The sequence below is a fragment of the Dipodomys merriami genome, unplaced genomic scaffold, assembly GCF_024711535.1.
Source record: "Dipodomys merriami isolate MVZ:Mamm:240054 unplaced genomic scaffold, mDipMer1.0.p SCAF_11, whole genome shotgun sequence".
Lineage (NCBI taxonomy): Eukaryota > Metazoa > Chordata > Mammalia > Rodentia > Heteromyidae > Dipodomys > Dipodomys merriami.
Window position 1 is genome coordinate 26,002,711 of NW_027202382.1, and position 24,050 is coordinate 26,026,760.

A 24,050-nucleotide genomic window follows, 5' to 3' on the forward strand; every position below is an offset into this window, starting at 1 on the left:
TTTTTTTTGGGGGGGGGTCCGGATGTGGGGCTGAACTCTGGGCCTGGGCACTGTCCCTCAGGTCTTCAGGTCAAGGCTAGCGCTCTACCACTTGAGCCACAGCGCCACTTCCGACTTTTTTCTTTTTGCTTATGTGGTGCTGAGGAATCAAACCCAGGGCCTTGAGCATGCAAGCAAGCGCTCTACCACTGAGCCACCTTCCCAGCCCCATACCCCAATTCTTTCAGCATAAAAACAAACTTATTTTTCACACCCATCATCCTTACTCCTTAACTTCTCAATGAAAAATATGTCTCCAATCCATCCAAAGCCTAGGAAAAAGTGTTCTCCAAACACTTCCAGAATTTGGGACGTTACAATTACATGAGTAAGGCAATGAGTACATTTCTTGTAGAGCATTGTTACCCCCTCCTTTGTTAATGTGCTAAAATTCCCTCCACACCACCACTGGTCAACCCTGACTCAATTTTGATTTTCTAACAGCTTCAGCATTTTCGTTCTGGGTAGATGAAGGCATCTATTTATCTCTGGACTATTCATCATACCTGACTACAAGTACCAGGCAGACCACTAATACCTAGCCTGACTTCCAGCCTGTAGGACTAGCGCTACCCCAATCCAACTGGACGCTAAATCCACACTGTCAACCTGCCGAGTTAACCTCACGAACACGTTTCACAGGCACATCAAATGCACATCAAATGCAACTTGAAAAACGAAAAACTTGCTGCTCTTCTACAAAAATGGCAGTGTACCCTATTTTTTTTTTTAAGACTTGGCATCATTACCCTCTGTTCCAAGCTAAAAACCCTTTTTGCCTCCTTTTTCGCGCTCACTCTCTCATGTGGAAAAATTCAAGGTGACCTGGGTTAGGGTCAGTGTAAAGCTGAGTCCTTCCACCGAATACACCTTACTTACCCTGGGATCCAGTCTATGACTTCTGTCCATCTAATCACAGCCAGGAGAGAAAGCGACGTTAACACCACACACGGGGTGAAACACAGGAGACATCACCGTCTCCGGGAAAACTTCCCCGGATGCACGAGAGCACCTAAACCACCACCTCTTCCCCCGGAGGCGGATTCTCTCTCCGCGGTTATCGCACCTACTGCAAGCGATTTCCCGGGAGCAGCACGGACCACGCAGCGACCGGTGACCGAAGAGGCGAAGGCTCCAAGGAAGAGGAGGTCCCCACCCCGCCTCGGACCCCGCCACCCGCGGCGGGCCGAGCAGGGCCGGCGTCCGGCGGCCCTCGCGTGCTCACCTGCGCGGCACTCTGAGGTGAGGCTCCCCGAATCGCGACGCGTACGCCCTCGCGGCTCCCGCTTCGCTCCACGGGCCTCCAGACCCCAGCCCCGATGGCACCCAAGTCTCTCGGTACCTGCGCCGGGGCCTCAGGGGTAGAGACGAGAAGGCCCGAGGCTGGAGCGCAGCTCTGCAAGCAGACGGCGCGGCGGCGACGCACGGGCCGGGCGGCGCGGGCGTGACGTCATGCAGCGTAAGGGGCGTGCCCTGGCGGGGGCGGGGAGAGGAAGGGGCGGCCCCTGCGTCACTCGGTTATGGCCTTGTTGGCAGTCTCAGCAGCAAAAGCTCGGTAGAGGGGAGGGCTGAGTTAATTGCCCTGCTCTGTCTCTCCGTCCTTCCGGAGACCCAATTTGACTTCAGACCGCCCGCACTGTAATTAGGCAGGGGTGGGCGGAGCCAGGGGCAGCGCGCGCATGCGCATCACCCTACCGAGCGCGCCGGAAGGACATAGTCTGGTCTGGGCCTGCGGACGGAAGTGCTTGGATCCCCAGGGCGGTCGCCATGGCTACCGAGCCGGTGACTGCTGAGCCTGAGATACCGTCGCTGGTGGATCGTTACTTCACTCGCTGGTACAAAGCCGGTGAGTGTGCCGTATCGGCCATCCCTGCCGCGTTTGACCGTACGCCAGCCACGGAGCGCACTTTCCGCCGCTTACCTCCCCCGGCTCCACCTCAGAAGAACCCGGATGTGGAGGGGTGGGAATGACATTTGTGGAGTGGAAAGGCAGATCTGCAGCAGGGCACATTCTGCGGATAGACAGCACGGTGCGGGTTGCATGCGGGAAAACGAGTAGGCTAAATCGAAGCCCCGAGGTAGGATAGCTGGGGCCAGATGACAAAGGACCTTGAGGGCCTGGAGGGGTTCGAGGGCTCCGGGCTGAAGAATGGCCAATTACTAAAAGTGATCGGAGCCGGAAGAGGCAGCAGGGTAGACGGCATGGAGTTCTGCTTAAGGAAAAATCCACAGGCTGTTGTCTGTCTGCCTTGTGCATGTATTGTTTCGTGTACTCAGTAAATACTAGTGACAAGGACATCTTTAGGGACTCTAACCTCCACTTCCTCCCATTTGTTCAGTGGAACCCACACGCATGCACGCACGCACACACACATACAACTATATTTGCTGTGGGCCTGATTTAGGATAACCATCTGCCCTGGTTCACGCAGGACGGGTTTTCTGGAACGTGGTACTTTTACCGTGCTAACATCAGGACAGTCCTGGAAGCCACCTATCAAAAGTATGCCACTATATTTTAAAGAATGTGGTCTTAAAGTGAAAATAAAGCACGTTGGAGCAAGTGCTTGATCACCTTACCATTGACTTAATCTGTCTGGGTCAGTTCCATTGAAATGTTTTATCAGAAGCCTTTACATATTTGTAAAAAAAGGGACACCAATGATGAGCCTGAATCTCATCTTCATAATTATCCCCATGAGCCCCAGAAAGTACCAAATAGTAATAAATACTGTTTCCTCAGCCAATAATCTATTTATTCTTCGTAAAGATGTCAAAGGAAAACCCTGTGAAGACCACTGTATCCTACAGCACTCTAACCGGTAGGTAACCAAATATTTTTAATTACCAAAAACTTCTTTCTTCTTACACCCTGAGTTCTAAGTTGAACAAAAACTTATTAGATAAAACATTATATTTGCCACTGCTGGTTGGGCATGCTGACACAGGTCTGTTATCCCAGCTACTTGGGAGACTGAGGTAGGAACTACATGGTCTGAGGCCAGCCCAGCCCAAAGCATAAGACCTTGTGTGTACTGGGGGCTGGGGGGAATAAGCTGGCTACTCAGGAGCCTGAAATCTGAGGATCACATTTCAGAAGCTGATCCAGGCAAGTAGAAAACTCCATGAGACTCTAATCTCCAATAATCTACTCAGAATAATCCAGAAGTGACTTCTGTGACTTAAGTGGTACAGCATGAGCCTTGAGCAAAAGAAGATCAAGGACAGAGCCGAGACCCTGAGTTCAAGTCCAGGACAGGCAGAAAAACAAAGCAAAACATGTGGGGGATGTGGCTCCAATGGTAGAACATTTTTCTGGCCCTGTATATAAGAGTGCATATACATACATATATACATACATATATGCATATGATCTTCACTGTGCTAAATAGTGTTATTATTATAATAGTTTTTGGCAGAACTGAGTCTTCCAGGGCCTAGTCACTCAAAAAAAAAAAAAATCTAAGTAGAGGACCATATCCTCAGTTAACCTGCTACCTAATGTAGTTAACCTGTGCCTAACAACTGAACTGCCAGAGCTCACCCAGGGAAAGGGTCATAGTTTCCTATATATAGACATGCCTTACTTCACTCTCTTCCACTTCAGTGCTACCTAAAGACTTCTGTTGGGCTGGGAAGGTGGCTCAGTGGTAGAGCTCTTGCCTTGCATGCATGAGGCCCTGGGTTTGATTCCTCAGTACCACATAAGCAAAAAGAAAAAAGCCGGAAGTGGCGCTGTGGCTCAAGTGATAGAGCACTAGCCTTAAGCTGAAGAGCTGAGGGACAGTGCCCAGGCCCAGAGTTCAGGTCCCACAACTGAACCCCCCCCCAAAAAAAAACTTGTTATTCTTCCCTTTTCTTGAAATAAACTCCAATCTTTCTCCTCTTCTAAGATTACATTCCTTATATTACTATTAGGCTCCAATATTAGCCAAACAAAAAGAGATGATAGCTTGACAAAACAAGTACCAGTTCAGTCCCAATAGGAATTCTAATAGGAGAAAGAGTTATTACAAACAGTAATACAGAATCAATGTTTTCTCCTTGTAGAATATGTGTCATCACATTGGCTGCTTCTCATCCAGTTCTTCAAAGTGGAAAAACAATACAAAGTATTTCCTATCAGATCAGTAACAACTGTAGCAGACTTCAGAACAAGGTTTCTGGGAAATTCAAGCGGGTATGTTCCTGTAATTCTGTGGTGATATGGTAGAACTAGTCAGCCTTGGGGTCCAGTAAATGTATGGTCAGCATACCTTCTCTGGAAGTTTAAGGTGCTGATTTAAGTATATTTAACAGAAATCCTCACAAGAAAAAGAAAGTCTTTCATTAGGTATAATGTCTATTATATTAGGCTCTGTACTGCCATTCCTGTTATCCCCAGAATAGAGGAGGTAGAAGGTAAGCCTTTGAAAGTCGACTTTGTCGCTCATTTGTTCTGGATTTACTAAACCACTAACTCAAGTTAGTGAGCTGGTGGCTCACACCCATAATCCTAGCTACTCAGGAGGCTGAGATCTGAGGATCACAGTTCAAAGCCAGCCCAGGCAGGAAATTCCGTGAGACTCTTATCTCTAATAAACCACGAAAACTGGAAGTGGCATTGTGGCTCAAGTGGTAGATTGCTAGCCTTGAGCTGAAGAGCTGAGGGACAGCACCCAGGCTCAGAGTTCAAGCCCCACAACTGACAAAAACTAACAAAAACAAAAACCAGGAGTTCCAGAAATACATCCTCTTTTAAGTCTTAGGAGTGCCTGTCAAAGGAAGTAGGAACATACATTGTTTAATTAACATCTCTCTTTTCATTGCCTAGGGAGCACAGTTTTTAACAGAACTTGCACCTCTGTGTAAAATTTACTGCTCAGATGGAGAAGAATATACCATATCTAGGTGAGTAATTGTGTCTTAACTTCAGATATCTATGTTCACTATGGTTTTTTCCAGGAAAACTTCCTGGGAAACATTGTTATTCTTTTCTCAAAAGAAATTGTTTTAAACAGCTGTATTAGAGGACGTTTGATGGAAGTAAATGAAAACATTCTCCATAAGCCATCTATTCTTCAAGAAAAGGTAAAAAGAAGAACATGATCCCTACTTTTTAAAAAATACTTTTAAAAAATCATTTGATAGTACTAAATATTCTGTTTTCTTTCTAGCCTTCCACTGAAGGCTACATTGCAGTTGTATTGCCCAAATTTGAAGAAAGTAAAAGCATAACAGAAGGTTTATTGACACAAAAACAGTATGATGAAATTGTGGGAAAACGAATGGATGCCACAACAGCTACATCTTGAGGACTGAAATGGAGTAGAAGTGATGGAAGATTCATAACCTTACCTGGCCAACCTTATCAGTGCACTGAAGGAGAAGCAGTAACTGTGAGACATGCTCCAGCCTTTATCGAGGAAGGGCTAATCCTTCAGTTAACTTTGTCTTCCTCCTTTGATTACACGTAACAAGCCTTGCATCCCTTTGGTCTCCAAGCTCCCAAATCTGCCATCCTTATCTACTCTCTGTTTTCTTGGTTCTAGTAACTGGTAAACAAGGACTTTTTTAAAAATTAAAACCAAACTAAACTCTTTGACAGAAAAGTTTAAGTAGCCAAGAAAGAATAATTTACCCATCATATTTATACTCTGGAAGTAAATACTACATTTTGAAATACTATTTTTGTTGTTGATGGTGTGTGTGTGTGTGTGTGTGTGTGTGTGTGTGTGTGTGTGTGTGTGTGTGTGTGTGTGTGTGTGTGTGTGTGTGTGTGTGTGTGTGTGTGTGTGTGTGTGTGTGTGTGTGTGTGTGTGTGTGTCCATCCATCCTTTTGTCCACTATTTTTGTTGTTGATGGTGGGGTGTGTGTGTGTGTGTGTGTGTGTGTGTGTGGTGTGTGTGTGTGTGTGTGTGTGTGTGTGTGTGTGTGTGTCCATCCATCCTTTTGTCCATGTGTCCATCCTGGGGTGTAAGCTCAGGGTCTGGATGCTGTCCCTGAAGTTTTGCTCAAGGCTAGCACTTTACCCCAGAGCCACAGCTCTACTTCCTACCGTTCTGGTGCTTAATTGGATGAGACTTTCCTGGCTGGGCTGACCTTGAATTGCAATCCTCAGATCTCAGCCTCCTGAGTAGCTAGAACTATAGGCATAAGCCATTGGTGCCTGGCCACTTACTGTGTTAGGGTCAGTTTTCCATCAGTTTGATGTTTTGGCTTTTCTTACTTCATCTGCTTATGTGACACTACTGAAAACTCTTGTCTCACCACTTTTCCCTCTTCTTTTAGGTTGGAAGGAAGAAGCAGATGTACTTACTTAAGCAAATGTACTCTCCTTACTCCAGTGAAATGGCCTTCCTCTGACTTAGAGAGACAAGAAAAGGCTTTGAAAAGTACAAAGGACTTTGCTAGCAAGTAGAACTGTTAGAATGCACTATTGAACAGGTTCTTGCAAATACATTGCAAACACTAGTCTCACACATTTTAGTTTCAGTTATCTTTAGATATATCTAATAAAGACTTAACTGGGAACATTTTATTCAGAGGGGCTGGAATTGAACAAAGGCGTTCACATCATTAAATTTAGGAAAAACTGAATTTTTGGCCTAACATTAGATACTCCGTTTACACTGAATTTCAAATAAGAGGACTTTACTCTTATGTTTTCTTAAGGGTTGCAACCCACACATAGATTTAGTTATCCCTGTTTTTAACTGAAAATAGTTTGGTGCAAAAGAAATCACTTGATATATAAATTTCTTTGGTTCTTTTTCCTCATGTTGTTGAAGTCATATTATCACTTCCTACCCCCATTTGCATTTATAAGACACTATTCTTTTTAGGTGTATGAAAAGAGTATTTTGTAAATAAGAATTATTTGTAGTTCCCGACAACTTTATAATTGTGTACCACTAAAACTAAATTTTTAGGACATGATGTAGAAGATAACTGTGGATCTCTACAATGATAGTGCTATACTAGAAATAAAATCACACAGCTGTAGGTTCTCACTAAGAGCAGCACAGTGTTTCTTAGAGACTTCATACAAGCCAGGCACCAGTGGCTCACACTGGTGAGCCACTAGCTACTCAGATGCTGAGACTTAAACAATCAGGAGTCAAAGCTAGTCTGTCAGTGAGACTCCCATCTCCAAAACAAGGCCCTGACTTCAAGCCTTGATACCAGCAAAAATTTTTAAAAGGAGAAAAAAAAAGACTTAATACAGTGATGATACTAAAGCTATTAAAACTAACATATGTATTTTAAATATACTTCCACTACTATAGCGATAATTTATAAGAATACTTCAGTTTCACAAAATAAAAATATATTCTTAATGACTTAATTAAAGAGGTTTTTGGGTTTGTTTTGTGTTCTTATGCCAGTACTGAGGCCTGGTCTCAGAGCTGCCCATAGCTCCATTTTCTTTCTTTCCTACTCATGGATGACACTTCTGCAACTTGAGCCACATCTCAGTCTGGCATTTTGTTCATTAATTGAATGGATATGGAGAGACTTTTCTTGCCCAGGGTGGTTTCAAACCATGATCCTCTAGGTCTCAGCTTTCTGAGTAGTTTAGATTACAGGGATGAGCCATGGGTCTCTGGAATTAGAAGTACTTTTTAAAGGCTATCAAGCTGAGTACACCTAAGGGCTACAGCAAAAATTTTCTTCAGTGAAATATTGGCTAATTATACTTTAGTTCTTGACTAATCAGTAATCGTTTCTTCAGGATTTTGTGTGAACATTTTATGTTGGCTTACCCATATAAAGGTCATCAGAACATCTTACCTACTTAGCAACTGTTTTCAAAATATTGGGATACTGACACTAATATGACACTACTCCACAACAAAGATAGCCATACTAAATCATGAGAAAACCTCAGAGCCAGATCCTTCAGTCAAAACACTATTCCACAAAGAGAACAACTTTAAATGCTAAAATTAAAAATACCAAAGATGTTTATTTGTTATGCACATTGCAATGCCATATATATAAAATACAGTGTATGAGTATACAGAATAAACAGTGCCTCAGTTCCAAAATTCTTCCTTTTTAATCTGCCATTCTGAGGATTGTTCACAACCTTTTTAAGCCAATAGGAAGCCCTATTAGGGCAGCCAATATTAGGGCAGATTGGCCAGCTATACTAGAACCCAAAGACAGTTACTTCCAGAAGTTTGCCGAAGATTCTGTGGAGATCCATTATCTTGTTATTGAGAGTAGAGGAGGGATGCACAGATGATCCTTTTATGTGACACATGTTAGAAAACAGCCTTGCTATTACCATGGATGGTCTGTGACAGGGCATCCTCTGAGGGATGAAAAAACCCTGGGTTCCCCCAGACCATTGTACGTTTTCTGATGTAATTAGTGTTCTAGATGATAAGCTTAAATAAAGAAAACAAAGCATAAATGTCAAAGTTCAGCATATATTCAAAATAGCTTCTTTGGATTCAGATGTCATTAAGACAGTTGGAATATTTGGTTTAGCTTTTAAAGAACATTACTAGTGCAAAGCCCCATTTTAAAATTGCATTGCAGTTAGAATTCTAGCAAACACCTTGGCACTAATTAGTTGTCAGAAAGCGTCACAATCTGAAGACCAAAAAAATAAAAGATTCCAGTATTTTCTTTATAGGAAGGATGAATTTCTGATAGTATAAAGAAATATCTCCTTTTTTAGCCATTTCATCTTTGCCACATAGAATCCCAGGAATCTGGACCAAAAGTTTCTCAAGTTTTACTGTCCATGGCATCTTTATTGGTCACCGAGACCCAATTGTTATTTTCAATCTGAAACTGGAAAGAATTGAGATAATTAGTGTTTTACTTTAAAGGAAAAAAAGGAGGGGAGAGATTAAATACTATCCATTTCTTTTTTGTGCCAATTCTGGAGCTTGAACTCAAGACCTTGAACTCTTGCTGGCTTTTCCATTCAGAACTGGCATTCTACCATTTGAGCCACACCTCCAGTTCTGGCTTTTTGCTGGAGATAAGAATCATGAACTTCTGCCTGGTCTGGCTTTGAACTGCAGTCCTTAGATCTCAGCCTCCCAAGTAGTGAGAATTACCAGCATATGCCACCTTTGCTCAACTATTATTTTCCTTAATTATTTTTCTTTTGCTGATAGCAGTATTGCCTTTTGTAGTCAGGTACTGTACTAATTGAGACATACCTTCAGCCCAAAGTTTTAAATTTTTTCCATATTTTTATTGTAAAAATACTGTGCAGAGGGGTTACAGTTACATGAGTAAGGTAATGAGTACATTTCCTATCGAGCATTGTTATCTCCTCCTTTGTTTTCCCCTACCATCCTTGCTCTTCCCACCTCCCTTACTCCTCCCCCTCCCCAAATTGTAAAGTTCGTTTTCAACAGTGTCTTGTACATCTCATTGTTACAACGGGTCAACCTGTATCCTTATTTAAGCATTTTGTTATTTCCCTTCCCCTCTCCAAATTATAAAATGTATATACAAGATGCAGGACATCAGAATAAGAAACAGTGAAAATAGGGGTTATACCATGGGGGAAGAACATACAAAAGAAACACATAATGCATTATAAGTACCTTAAAAACAATAACAAGAAAGAAAAAACCACTTGTGTCCCTGTCTTGGGGTTCATTTCGCTTAACATTATCTTATAAGGTCATATGTAAATAGCTGTTGACTTTTTTTGCTTGTCCTAGACATGTACTAGTTATTGCAAATAAGGGATACCATGGGTATGTTTCTTTGGGCCTGGCTTACTTCACATAGTATATTTTTTTAATTATTTTTCTTTTCTTTTTCTGATAGCAGTATTGCCTTTTGTAGTCAGGCACTGTACTAACTAAGCCATGCCTTCAGCCCAAAGTTTTAATATTTTAAAAAGCCAGTTGAAAATAGAAAATGACCTCACCTTCTTTAGCAGCTTATAGCAAAGTGAGAGAAGTTGGACCAAGAGAGCCATCATAAATCTTGTCTTCGTAATACATTTATCAACCTACAGTGACAGAAAACATGAGAATCACATTCTAAAACCGATTCCTTCATGAAATATTATCAGTTTTTGTTTTTTGTCTTTTTTTGGGGGGAGGGTCCGGTTGTGGGGCTTGAACTCTGGGCCTGGGCGCTGTCCCTCAGCTCTTCAGCTCAAGGCTAGTGCTCTACCACTTGAGCCACAGCACCACTTCTGGCTTTTTTCCTTTTGCTTATGTGGTGCTGAGGAATCGAACCCAGGGCCTCATGCATGCAAGGTAAGCACTCTACCACTGAGCCACCTTCCCAGCCCTATCAGTTTTTTTTTAATTTATTTTTTATTGTGAAAATACTGTACAGAGGGGTTATAATTACATGGGCAAGATAATGAGTACATTTCTTATCAAGCATTGTAGCCTCCTCCTTTGTTTCCCCTTCTATCAGTTAGTTTTAACATGATAAAATTTCCCCATTGTGGAACTCTAAGAAGTCTTGAAAGGCATACATTAGAAGACATAAGCTGATTGCAAACCTCACAACACAGGACTGGCCATCCAAGTCTCGTGCCTTTTTTATGGAACCCCAGGAAAAATAAGAGGAAAAGCAACTACTACAACTAGCTAGGAGATTTTCAAACATTAAATACTGGCATTGAGTCTCCCTCTGTGCAATTTTAGCACTCTGCCTCGTTGGCATATGCCCACATTTCCTCAGTTAAATTGTAGGAAACTAGACTCTAGAGGGGTATGTGCCACTCACAAGTGAGGACTTAAACGTGGCTCTATGGCACTATGGATTAACCTATGATCAGGCTCATTTATTTGCTGAACCTGCTGCTTCCTGAGGTCAGTTATACCAGAAGATAATCAGGGCTGGGAAGGTGGCTTAGCGGTAGAGCACTTGCCTTCCATGCCTGAGGCCCCGGGTTCCATTCCTCAGCACCACATAAGGAAAAAGAAAAAACTGGAAGTGGTGCTGTGGCTCAAGTGGTAGAGCGCTAGCCTTGAGCTGAAGAGCTGAGGGACAGCGCCCAGGCCCAGAGTTCAGGCCCCACGACCGGACCCCCCCCCCAAAAAAAAAAGCAATATCTAAAAAAAAAAATAATTACTATTCAAACTGTAATGTGCCTCTCTTAGTTTAATTGAAACCACACTACCATCCTAAATTCTAAGGTAGTGATAAATGACATTCTTTCTGCCCCAAGTACTTAAAAATCTAGTGAAGAAAGTAGGTATAAACACTAAAATTAACCAGTAAAAAATAGAAATGGAGGGCTGGGAAGGTGGCTCAGTGGTAGAGCGCTTACCTTGCATGCATGAGGCCCTGGGTCCAATTCCTCAGCACCACATAAGAAAAAAGAAAAAAGCCGGAAGTGGCACTGTGGCTCAAGTGGTAGAGCTCTAGCCTTGAGCTGAAGAGCTGAGGGACAGTGCCCAGGCCCAGAGTTCAGGCCCCACAACCGGACCCCCCTCCCCCCCCAAAAAGAAGATAATCATGGATAATTCAGTCGTCATGAAAATGGACATGTATTATCCTGCCGTGAGTATTAACACTTAAAAAAAAAAGTGAGTGTACTAGTATTATAAATGTTTACCTAAATAATCCACCCCATCTTTTACCTTTAAAAACACTTTATTCTGCACAGATGTCTTAGTCATTGTCTGAAGCTGGTGGCACAGAGGAATTAGCTTGTTTATTTCCAGGAGAAGCATAAGCTTGTCATCATCTTTCAGCTGAAATGCAATTTAGGAAGTTGTAACTACTTCATTAACATTCCATCTTTTAAATCTGAAGTCTTTTAACTCTTAATAATATAGTCCCAAGGTGGGTATACAAGGTATCACCACAAGACCACGGAAGTAAACAAAATTACCTGTTTTGAAAACGCTTGTGCACTTGCAGTAACCTTCAGTCCCTCAGTGGCAAAATCCTGGCAAAGGAGAATATCACTATTTTAGACTGATGTTTAGTGGATAATTAGCAAGGAATATACTTGTTAATTTTATATACTTTAAAACATATAATGGAACACTAAAATCCTGTAGAACTCCTAAAGATTTGTTGTATCTTGTGCAAGTAAACACAAGAGATTAACTGGATTCAGAGGTATTTTCCAGGCTAGGAAGGCTCCTCTATATCGGAAACCTCCAATTATTTTGAAGAGTCATACAGACCTGTGATACTCAGCCACTCATTGTTTGTAGGTTTCTCCAAGGATCTCATAAAATTCCCAATTATGTTTATTTTATTTTGCCAGTCATGGGGCTTTAACTTGGCCTGGGTGCTGTTCCTGAGCTCTTCAGCTCAAACTAGTGCCACAGCACCACTTCTGGCTTTTTATGTTTATGTGGTACTGAGAAGTCAAACTCAGGGCTTCATGCATGCTAGACAAGCACTCTACCACTGAGCCACATTCCCAGACCCAAAATTCCCAATTATAAAAGGAAGACTGAAACTTGGAACATGAGGTCCAAAAGGTTAGAACATTGCTAACTAATCCCATCTAAGAATACACATTCCATAAGCAGTTTGAGAGGATTAGATTATTTCTCCTTGTTTTCATATTGATTTTCACCATTCACCATGCACTTAAATAGTGAAAACTAAACAGATACGAATATTCAGGACATTGTATTTAAATGTACATGCAAAATCAGTATGGGGGGGTGGAGCTGTGTCTAAATTCCTAGCTATTTAAGACAATGGAAGGATCATAGTTCAATAGCAGTTCAGGCAAAAAGTTTGTGTGACCTCATCTGAAACAATTTTAAAAAAAATTCTGGCTGCACATAGTGGAATAAAACTGACATCCCCTTATCCCATCTACACAGGAAACATAAATCAAGGGATCACAGTCCTGGCAGGCCAGGCATAACTCTGAGAAAAATAAATATTTTGAAAAAATAAATGTGAAATAAGTAAATATTTGAAAAACAAAAAAAAAGGGCTGTTATAGAGATCAAGTAGTAGAGCAACTGCCTGGCAAGCACAGAACCCTGAGTTCAAAGCCCAGGAACAGTGTAAGTTTGATGAATAAGCTCACATGGAATAAAGTGAGTGGAATAGGTGAATTTAAGTGAATTAGCTCATTTATAGAAAAGCTTGCGAAAACACTCTCCGTAATCCTATTTTGACAGCTATTCCTTTCAGTTGAAATCCTTGTCCTGAACCAGTTCTTACAGAAGCATACAGGAATGCCAAAGAGGACTAAATAACAGTGATCAAGAGATACAAACTCCTAAATTTCAAATGCAGGAAAACAGACTAACACAGGACAAAATAGGGAAGGAGTTTTGTGACCCATTTGCCAATCTAAAGTCTCTATCTAGAATGTGAACTCATCTTCTAGAGATAGGCTACATGGAGTTCCACTAAACCTACAGAACAAAAAAAATATATATATATATAAATATATATATATATATATATAATATATCTGTCTTTCCCTCCATGTTCTGAGTCATCATGAATGTGGATGGAAAGAAGGAATAACTGAATATCATCCATTAGCATGCGACAGAAGCTTATGTATCATCTCATTTAATTGATACCATTCAATTCAGTGAAGAGGTCAGAAAGTCTTACTAGAACTCTAGAAGATGTAAGGGATTTATATCTGTTTCACCTACTTGTAAAAACATAAAACGTACTATTGTGTCTATTAGCCTATTCTGCATTACTCCGATAATATTTAAATTTCTTTCTGGCAAGATAACCAAAATATTAGTGCAAGCCCTTTAAATTTTAATTTTCTGCACTCTGTATTACACTCCAGTGTGTACACAGCGAGCATACATGTATGATAGAATAAATCACTTAGAATAACAAGAATAGGTATGATGATGCATGCTTACAATCCCAGCTACTTGGGAGTCTCAGGTAGAAAGATAACCAGTTCTAGCCCAGCCTAGGCAATTTAGCAAAATCTGTCAAAATTAAAATGAAGCTGGGCACTGGTGGCTCATACCTGTGATCCTAGCTACTCAGGAGGCTAAGATCTGAGGACAGTAGTTGGAATCTAGCCCAGGAAAGAAAGTCCATGAGACTCATCTCCAATTGAGTTCCCAAAACCCAGATGTGGCTCAAAGAGGTAAAACACTAGCCTTGAGCACAAAAGCTTAGGGACAGCGCCCAGGCCCTGAGTTTAAGTCCCAAAAACAGCACAAAAAAAGTAAGTATAAACAAAAATGAAAAAGCGTAGGAGATAAAGTTCAGTGTATGAAGCCCTGGGTTCAGTCTGAAATGCCTCAAAAAGAGGCATTTATAATTCCCTTACAGTTCACAAAGTACTGGCATACAATGAAAACAAAAACATACCTCTAGGTGATGAACTAAATCACGGGAAGTTTTCAGTGGCCCCTCCCCTCTAAAATAAAATGAATTATTAAGAATGTTAAAAAAGTTATTACCTGGAAATTCATTGCTTAACAAAATAACTAGAGCATTTTGTTTATTAACAGAGCCAAAATTATGATGAGTAATATGAATAAGACTAATATTATTGTGATATATTCTTATATCAGTTATAGTAGCTAACTATTATTTTCCAAGCTTAAAGTTTAAGCCAGGCACTAGTGGCTCATGCCTATAATCTTAGCTATTCAGAAGGTAAGACTTAAGAGGATCAGGGTATAAAGCCAGCCTGGGCAGAAAAGTCTAAGAAACTCTTCAATTAACCAGCAAACTGTGGGACTGGACATGGACTCAAATGATAAAGTATTAATGAACAAATGGAGTGAGGTCCTGAATTCAAGCCCTGGTACTGTGACGCCACAAAAAAGCTTATGTTCATTTATAATGAAAAGAAATTTTAAACTGACAAGTTATAGTAAAGTTCTATTTGTCCTGCAAACAGATCAGACCAAAAGTCAGGATATTCTCACCTTTAATTCTAATTTCAACTCTGGCAGGAACTAAGCAGTTCAGCTTTATAAAGACATACTACTTAAGTTTCAATATTAATATAACTAATAATAAATCTTTTCATATCAGTCAAATTAGGAGATTGGGAGATACTAGATTAAAAACTACCAAGATGAATTAAGAACTCTAAAAAATGCAAAGTAAATTACAACAAAGAAAATAGGAGAATTCATTAACAAGAGCAATAGAGCGGACCTAAGCCAGAAGATATGTACTCAAGTAGCAGCTAGTACCTTAATAGCTATGAGACATGAAGCAATCATTCCTGTTCTTTGATAAACTATCAAGAGGATCAAATGATCTCAGGAAACAAAAATCATATTGAAGACTATATGACACTGATAGGTTTGATTTTTTTTAACCACAATGCACTAGAAGAGTTTAAACATTAGTAATTGTTTAAAACCACATTTTACATGATTACATATTACATTTTTACAATGACCTTAAGCAATTGCCTGAGGAAAGGTTATAAAGTTGCCAGGAATAACTAGTCTTGGAATGAAGTACCTAGATGAGGCTGGTGGGTAAACTACAGGTCTTAAAAGAAAATGTAAAAGACTATTGGGGAAGACAAAAACAGTGTGGGTCAGAAAAAAAACAACTTGAGACTTGACCACAAAGAGGTAATTACATCATTAAAAGACATATAAATGAAACAAGGCATTTATGTGTTACAGAAAATCCATTTTCCTTTCCTGTTTCATTATTCCTGTCCAATAACCATGCTCTGGCTCCACAGAGCTTTAGCAATCCCTACCCCTCCTCCATGGGGCAGCCCTTTAGTCTTCTAAGTCTTTATCAAAATTCAGTATTCTGAATTTGAAACAAAATATACTATCTTGAATTATTCTAAAATAAGAACTAATCAGAGGTAGTTATGCTGGGCATGGTGGCATTTACCTGTAAGCCCAGCAACAGCAGGCTGATCTTGATAACCCTATGATTAGTAGAAGTAGTAATACAGTAGTATTGTGCAAGTCCTGGGGCTTGAACTATGGGCCTAGGCACTGTCCCTGAGATTTTTTAGCTCAAGACTAATGCTCTACTACTTGAGCCACAGCTTTACTTCCAACTTTTGATAGATAATCAGAGATAAGAGTCTAATGAAGCCTGGCGCCCGTGGCTCACGCCTGTAATTCTAGCTACTCAGGAGGCTGAGATCTGAGGATCACTGTTCAAAGCCAGCTGGGGCAGGAAAGTCCGTGAAACTATTATCTCCAATAAACCATTAGAAAACCAGAAGTGGCCCTGTGCCTCAAGCGGTAGAGCATCACCTTGAGCTGAAGAGCGAAGGGACAGAGCCCAAGCGTAGAGTTCAAGCCCCATGAACAACAACAACAAAAATGTGATAAGGTACTAACAGATGATAAAACAATGTCAAAATTATCAACTCATCACTTCTTCCTTACCCTCTTAAAAAAGGCAGAAGACACCAAAAAAGCCTCTTAGCTATAGAATGCTTCTTCCTCATCTTTCCTTCACACCATGGAATCACTACAAACTAGCATCGCTCCCTTCTATCCTGCCTCACACATTCTATCGTGATCGTCTCTTTCTGATGTCTTTGCAAAAACAAACTGTATACTATAGTCACTTCTCTTCCCTCGCGTATTTTGGAAGTAGAGCTGCCTCTGAGAGGTTCTCACGTGTTTTATAGTCTGTCCCTATGAAGTAAGATTTCTTCATTCCAAAGAACATTTTGTAAAAACCTGCTTTTCTGTAGATACAAACACTCTTCAGTATTAGTTTATTAATCTTCTCAAAACCAAAATGATCCAGGTGTTCCTGGTTCACACCTTTAATCCTACTCAGAAGACTAAGATCTGAGGATCACAGTTCAAAGCCAGCCTAAGTAGGAAAGTATGCTAGTCTCTTTTCTCAAAATAATCACCAAAAACAAAAACAAAAACAAAAACAGAAATAGAGCTGTGGCTCAAGTGATAGAGCATTAGCCTTAATCAAAAAAGCTCAGGGAGGGGCTGGGAAGGTAGCTCAGTGATAGAGTGCTTGCCTTGCATGCCTGAGGCCCTGGGTTCGATTCCTCAGCACCACATAAGCAAAAAGAAAAAAGCCGGAAGTGGTGCTGTGGCTCAAGTGGTAGAGCACTAGCCTTGAGCTGAAGAGCTGAGGGACAGCGCCCAGGCCCAGAGTTCAGGCCCCACGACCGGACCCAAAAAAAAAAAAAGCTCAGGGACAGTGCAACCAACACACACACACACACACACACACACACACACACACACACACACACACACACACACACACACACACACACACACACACACACACACACACACACACACACACACACACACACACACACACACACACACACACACACACACTCTATGATTGGGAATATCTAGAAAATACTTAAAGTCTAACGAAGACTGAACAATGTGATTATCACTGACTTCAATGAAGTACTTAATCAAGTGTCTTTTAATATAAACAAGAGAATATTAAAGTTAGGGAAATTGGTCTTCTTGTTACATTAAAACAAACTGCTTTAACTACTTCTACTCTTTTTGCCATATACTAAAACTATTGACCTTAACCTATCATAGCACCTTCTCTTTATGCTGAATATTCTCATACTGATTCAAAAAGACCAAAATGTAAGCACATTACCTAGTAAATAAATACAGAGAATAGGCCATCCTGGACATGTTTCGTCCATACCGAACTATCTCATTGTCTTGATCCTCCCACTTCTCAATTTCACAGTCGGCATCGGAGCTGAGCAAACCCAGCTTAAGTCCAAGCTTTGCTATCTTGGCTTGCTCCTACAAATACACATTTTAATTACAACAACATTGTCATTTCTTATATAAAAGAAAGATTAGATGTAACACAGTTACAAAAGGAAAGGTCTTACCTCAGAGTCAGGCTTGTCTTGCTTTAATGACTTCAGGTTCGCACTATTCTTCTATAACAATTAAAAAAGAATAAGATAATTTAATTGTAAGGAAACACAACAGTATTCTAAGTACTCGTAATAAAATTTTATTCACACGAATTTGTTGCTTTTTTTTTTTTTTTTTTGCCTGGGCTTGGGCACTGTCCCTGAGCTTTGCCTCTTAATCAAAGTTAGTGCTCTTCCACTTGAGCCACAGCACCACTTCCAGCTTTTTCTCTCATTAACTGGAGGTTAAGAGTCTCACAGACTTTCCTGCCTGGCTTCAAACATGAACCTCAGATCTCAGCCTGCTGAGTAACTAGTACTACAGGCATAAGATACTGGCACCCGACTAAATTAGTTGTTTTAATTATATTATTATATTAAAGTGTTGCCTAAAAAGTTAAACCAATTTAATAATGTGATCAAGCTTGCCACCTAGTGGACACTATTTTGAAATACACTCAGACTTATACTCCAAATCTACTTCCTAAAAAATTTCTTTTTTTTTCTTTTTCTTTTTTCTTTTCTTTTTTTTTTTTGGTCCGGTCGTGGGGCCTGAACTCTGGGCCTGGGCACTGTCTCAGCTCTTCAGCTCAAGGCTAGCTCTCTACCACTTGAGCCACAGCGCCACTTCCGGCTTTTTTCTTTTTGCTTATGTGGTGCTGAGGAATCGAACCCAGGGCCTCATGCATGCAAGGCAAGCGCTCTACCACTGAGCCACCTTCCCAGCCCTTCCTAAAATATTTCTAAAATATTAGCTATGCTGTCGTCAACTAATGAAATGATTCTTGATTTTGGATTCTTTATTGCTAAGGAGCTCCATCATTACTCAGTGCAACAACATTTTTATTCCATTCAACTATGTGGTGTTTTTGCTTGTTTTGATTTCATTTTCTCTGTGATAGGGATCAAATCCGGGGTCTCCATATGCTGGACAACAGCTCTACCACTAAGCTATAGCTCCAGCTTTCTTTTTTTTCTTCAAATTCTTTGTTTCTTTCTCTGTCTTTGTCTCTGTCTCTGTCTCTCTGTCTCTCTCTGTTCTTGGAGACAGTCTCCATGTAGCTCATGCTGACCTTGTACTCATGATCCTTCTTTCTGCCTCAGCCCACCAGTGCTGAGGTTACGGTGAATGACAATGAACAGAAGTACTTTATAAACATGTATAAGAGAATAATGAAACCTGCTGACATTGTTTCATGAAGCACCTGGGGAGAGTCAGAAAGACCTATGGAGTGAGTTTGACTGGTGAGTTTGTATGTATATATGTAAATGTCACAGTGAAACACCCTTATATACAAACATATGCTAATAAAAATGTCAATTAAAAAAAGCCAACCTGTCCTTATCTGCTTATGAACAGTAAAATCTTACTATAATGTCATCTCTTTGACTTGATTTAAAGAAAAATAGATAAATTTATATCTATACTTTTCAAACTGTTCTGAGAATAGCTTAAGGCATAGAAGTAGTTTTAAAAAAAAAACCCCACAAAATTACTTTGTAGTGTTATGACTTCCTTTTCACTGGCTATATTAAAATTTCTAATGACATGTCAGTATTAAATAACATTCTCTCTTCAAAAAAATGCACTAGTTAATAATATGCCTTTTTGAAAATACGAGCATTGGCTTTATCATATATTCATTGCCTAGACATTTACCCATTCCTGCTATCATTTCTTTGTCCTCAGATGTAGTTGTTCCTCTTTCTCCTCTTCTTCCTCCATTTTTCTCTCCCCTTCCTCCTCCTTCCTTCCCCCATCATCATTGTTCCTTTTTTATCTAAGCCAGGCTGGAATTTGAACCCAGAGCCTAGCAAGTACTCCACAACTTGAGCCAAGTCTCCAGCCCTTTTTGCCTTAGCTATTTTTCAGATAGGGTCTTGTGCTTTTGCCCAAAATTAGTCTCAGACCCACCACCTTCCTATCTCTACCTCCCATGTAGACAGGATTATAGGTATGAGTCACTGTCCCTGGCCCAGGAGTTTTACTTTGTGTCTCTTTGGGCCAGTTCTCTGATATTCACCATCTGTTTTTCATCACTGCTAAATGTCAACAGTTCTCCCTTCTCTGTATTCATTTTCTTTTTATAGGAGTTTATACTTGCACTGTTCAATATAGTTGCTATTAATCACAAGTGAACACTTGAAACATTGCCAGTCATAAAATGTGTGTCTCCTATACTTCCATCAGAAAGAATGACACTGCCCCATTTGGAAGGAAATGAAAGGACTTGGAAAAAGTCATATTAAGTGAAGTAAGTCAGAACAAAAGAAACAGGTCTCATGGTTTCCCTTATTTGTAATAGCAGAATAGCTCAATAGCTATGTACATATGACCATACAGGATGATGCTAAGTGAAATGCATTCCAAGACATGAACACAAGAGATTTTTCTTTGTTGTTGTTGTTTCTTTGTTGTTGTTTTAATATATATTTTTTATTGTAAAGATACTGCACAGAAGGGTTACAGTTACACGAGTAAGGTAATGAGTACATTTCCTATTGAGCATTATTACCCCCTGATTTCTTTTTTTCTTTTGTGTTTCCCCTACTATGGTTTATCCCATTGTCAGTGTATTTGATTTTGGTACTCTGGGTATTATATATGTGCATGTGAATTAGGGAAGGGAAAGGAAACAAAAAAATGGTGAGACAAAGGACAAAGGGGAAACCAATGCAACAGTGATACTCACAAGACACTATGTTGGAAATGATCTGTACAACTTGGTGGGAGTATAGGGGGAAGTGAAAAAGGAGAAAAATGAGGGAGGGGATAACACGTTAGATAAGAAAAGTACTCAATATCTTATGTAACTGTAACACCTCTCTACTTAAAAAAATATATGGTATCTCTGTAAAATACACACTGGATTTTGAAGACTTAAGAAGACAAAAAAAAGTAGAAAAGTTTTCCATATTTTTATGTTGGTGACACTGAAGTGATACTATTTGGAATATTCTGGAAATACAGTATATTATGAAATATTTTTTAATGCAGCTTCTATAAAAATTTGAACTATGTATATGCCTTGGATTGTATTTCAACTGTTAGATAGTCCAGACTAGGCTGTCAGCGACCAACAAATTTTCATTGACTCAACAAATTATCAAATTATTTTCTAAATATCAAATGAATGTCAGACAGTTCAAGACAACATAAGTACCATAGTAAGTAAAATATTTTCTCTAATCCCCACCTGTAGAATTCATCCTCTGGTATCTTTTGCAACATTTCTATTCTAGTGCCTAGCAAGTTGTAGAAATAGTCAATGATTAAATGACGAACAAATTGGTTTTTGCCTGTCATATAAAATGTTTGATATCTTAAAAATGAGTCATCAAAGTGCTCTTCCTTTGACAATTGAGAACTGGTTATAGTTTTATGGAATATAATTTATAAGTCTTTTGTTATCTCATTAGCCATCATAATTTCTTCTTTCCCAGAAGCTACTTCTACACAGTCCATTGTTTTTCCTCAGCTTCTGATATAAGACTTATTAGGACCGAGTGCTGGTGGCTCATGCCTGTAATCCTAGCTACTTGAGGATCTGAGTTCAAAGCCAGCCCAGGGAGGAAAGTCTTCAATGAACCAGCAGAAAACCAGAAGTGGCATGGTGGCTCAAGTGGCAGAGTGCTAGCCTTGAGCTAAAGAGCTGAGGGACAGCGCCCAGGCCCAGAGTTCAAACCCCATGACTGACCAAAAAAAAAAAAAAAAGACTTATTAGTTTTAGAAGACTAGTCCTTTTTGATAATGGATTCTTTTTATTTTAGCTATAATTTCTGTGTGTGTGTGTGTGTGTGTGTGTGTATGTATGTGTGTGTGCATGTGTGTGTGTGTGTGTGCTGTTGATACAGAGGCTTGAACTCAGGGCCTGGTTACTGTCCCTGAGCTTTTTTGTTTAGGCACTAGCTCTAAGCAAAAAGCCAGAAACTTCATTTGTGTTTGGTGAAAAATTGGAGATGAGTCTCAAGGACTTTCCTTCCTGGGCTAACTTTGAACAATGATCCTCAGATCACAGCTTCCTCAGTAGCTAAGATTACAGTCATGAGACACTGGCACTCAGCTGCTGCTTTCTATTTTTATTGCATGTTATTAGTAACTATAAGTCACATAGAATGATGTCTACAAATGAATTGCTAGGATCACCAAAGTGTCATCTGGGTAACAAGATTGATAGCACATGGTTATCAGTCAGAGATAGGATTTTACTTCCTAAAAAGGATCCTAGGACCAAAGTTGAGCTAATTTATCTTTGTCTTCCCTCCACCCCATGTATATAGCATGCTTTCCTCTAGGTAGAAAGCATATAACAATTCTTAGTCTACAGAAAATGATTCCAACATAATCTTGCTAAACAGACCCAAGATATGAAGAATAAAACCATATGTAGCATCAGACTATGACTTAGTCATCATTATTTCTGTTACTGATTCTCTCAAATCTCCATTTCCAACAAATATTCACGATATGAACCACAGGTAGCTTGCTACCCAGAGTAACAGCTCTGAACAGTATGCATTTAACGTTTTTTTTTTCTATGTAGGGACAGAATGGTAGCAGTAAGCTACCATTTAAATTTTAAATGCTAAAAAGTTAAAATTCTAAATAAAAACGTTCTGAAATGTATGTAATTCTACTTACCATTGGCTTTGGTAGTGAAAGGTAGCCATACTTCTCTCCTACAAATAACATATATAACAACACTTTTTATTAATGTATTTCTATTATTCACATTTGCCTGTTAAAATATTATAAACAGGAATGTTAATGCCTTAGTTCTAATAATTTAGTCTCTTAAATACATGTGATTCAAAAATAAAATCCTATCTTCCTTGGCAAACATGAAGACTGTAAATACCTGCATTTCCAGTACACCTATGATGGCAGTCTCTGCCAGTCTAATGGTAGAAAATCAAAATGTCTTCAAAATTAACTTCATTTAATGTTCTTTATGTTCCTATTGAAACTAGATTCCTCTTTTATCAGTACCAATGTTGGAGCTTCTTTTCTCCAAGTACCAAATCATTTACAACTAACCTCATAAGTATTCTCATTAGGGAAGAGGACAGCCCCCAAGACTAGTAAGATGAAACAAAACAATTAACAGGGATTAAATAAAAACATTATTAAAACAAGTATCACTATTAATTTTTGATTTTTCTTATTTCTACTAGAAAATTTTACATCATATATTGACTCTGTAATCTACTTCTGTTGGACATTACTAATCTATAAGATGAATTATTGCTAAGTATCAACCTTTAGAAGTAGTTAATGATTAAAATCATTTGTCATATCAGAAGTGGTAGGGGATTTAATTGTGATAACAAAATTGTAAGATTTTGAAAAAGGAGTTTAAAGGCATTTTCATTCCCCATCTCCAGTCTTCTCATACAAAAAGAGCCTGACTTACTTGGGTTACTTCAATGTCAAAATTTACCAATGGTCTAATTCAGAGTCTGAATCCTGTCCATAATATCTGTAAAAAGTTGTCTTCATATGCTCTTTAGAGAGGCACACTACTTAAATACCAGCAAGTAACCTTGCATTATCTAACCTAGGGATCCTACATAGAGCCAGTAACCCTGAAATGCTCACATTTACTCTCCAAGAAGGGTGACACGAACACATTTCTAAGATACAGTGAAGCTGAAGAAACTAGAATGTAGAGAGAAATAAAGAGCTTTTACATAATCTAGTTTGCCACCGTTACTATCCACCTAGCAGTATTTGTCACTGGTAGTTCCATTTCCTGTAGTCCTCTTTTAAGAATTTGCTTGTTTTGCTGTCTATTCCCATCCAACTTAAAAGTAACAAGATTGGCACTGGGGGCTCATGCCTGTAACCCTCACTACCCAGGAGCCTGAGATCTGAGGATGGGGATTCAAAACCAGCCTGGGCAGGAAAAAGTCCAGGAGACTCTTTATTTCCAATTAACCAACCAGATACCAGGAAGTAGAGCTATGGCTCAAAGTGGTAGAATGCTAGCCTTGCAAAAAGAATTCAGGGACAGCACCCAGGTCCTGAGTTCAAGCCCCACAACTAATGAAACAAAACAACAACAACAAAAGGGAACAAACCAAAGAGCTGTGTAAATGAAAAGCAAGTACAGGATTCTCCTGTTTCAATTCTGGCCTTTCCGCTGTGGGTGGCAGAATATTCTGCTGAGGGCCGGAAGGCCATTTGTGAGCTCAGTGTGTGAAAAATACTAGGATCAATCATCAACTTCTG

General features: G+C 39.8%; 3 protein-coding genes across 7 annotated transcripts in view; 1 reads left to right on the forward strand and 2 right to left on the reverse strand.

Moving 5' to 3' along the window:
* Nucleotides 1-1,413, reverse strand: part of Elp1 (elongator acetyltransferase complex subunit 1) — a 51,697-nt gene extending 50,284 nt beyond the window's left edge. Inside the window, exon 1 of one of the 3 annotated variants that reach the window (XM_070011216.1) lies at nucleotides 1,265-1,413. The gene's annotated coding sequence lies outside the window, so the exon portion shown is untranslated. Of the gene's footprint in view, nucleotides 1-918; nucleotides 1,010-1,264 lie in introns of those variants that run through there. The other 2 variants (XM_070011206.1, XM_070011200.1) reach the window with 2 other exon arrangements.
* A 326-nt stretch (nucleotides 1,414-1,739) lies between these two features.
* On the forward strand, nucleotides 1,740-7,893 carry Abitram (actin binding transcription modulator). Of its 3 annotated transcripts, XR_011369593.1 has the most exons (7): nucleotides 1,747-1,885; nucleotides 2,810-2,861; nucleotides 4,090-4,219; nucleotides 4,853-4,929; nucleotides 5,040-5,109; nucleotides 5,196-5,681; nucleotides 6,310-7,893. XR_011369593.1 is itself a non-coding variant. In XM_070011295.1 (6 exons), the coding sequence occupies exons 1-6, from the start codon at nucleotides 1,807-1,809 to the stop codon at nucleotides 5,331-5,333; spliced, it is 546 nt and encodes a 181-aa protein (XP_069867396.1). In that variant the 5' UTR covers nucleotides 1,750-1,806; the 3' UTR covers nucleotides 5,334-7,893. The 3 variants fall into 3 exon arrangements, 2 of the variants coding, with proteins under 2 accessions (XP_069867395.1, XP_069867396.1); XM_070011295.1 differs by having other exon boundaries at nucleotides 1,750-1,885; nucleotides 5,196-7,893; XM_070011294.1 differs by lacking the exon at nucleotides 4,853-4,929 and having other exon boundaries at nucleotides 1,740-1,885; nucleotides 4,984-5,109; nucleotides 5,196-7,893.
* Nucleotides 7,894-7,962: 69 nt separating this feature from the next.
* Ctnnal1 (catenin alpha like 1) overlaps nucleotides 7,963-24,050 on the reverse strand; it is a 63,205-nt gene continuing 47,117 nt past the window's right edge. Inside the window, exons 12-19 of the mRNA XM_070011261.1 lie at nucleotides 22,461-22,498; nucleotides 17,792-17,842; nucleotides 17,545-17,699; nucleotides 14,305-14,353; nucleotides 11,861-11,917; nucleotides 11,607-11,720; nucleotides 9,929-10,012; nucleotides 7,963-8,826 (exon numbers count right to left, since the gene is read on the reverse strand). Of these exons, the coding sequence (XP_069867362.1) occupies nucleotides 8,761-8,826; nucleotides 9,929-10,012; nucleotides 11,607-11,720; nucleotides 11,861-11,917; nucleotides 14,305-14,353; nucleotides 17,545-17,699; nucleotides 17,792-17,842; nucleotides 22,461-22,498 (614 nt within the window). The 3' untranslated portion in view covers nucleotides 7,963-8,760. The remainder of the gene's footprint in view (nucleotides 8,827-9,928; nucleotides 10,013-11,606; nucleotides 11,721-11,860; nucleotides 11,918-14,304; nucleotides 14,354-17,544; nucleotides 17,700-17,791; nucleotides 17,843-22,460; nucleotides 22,499-24,050) is intronic.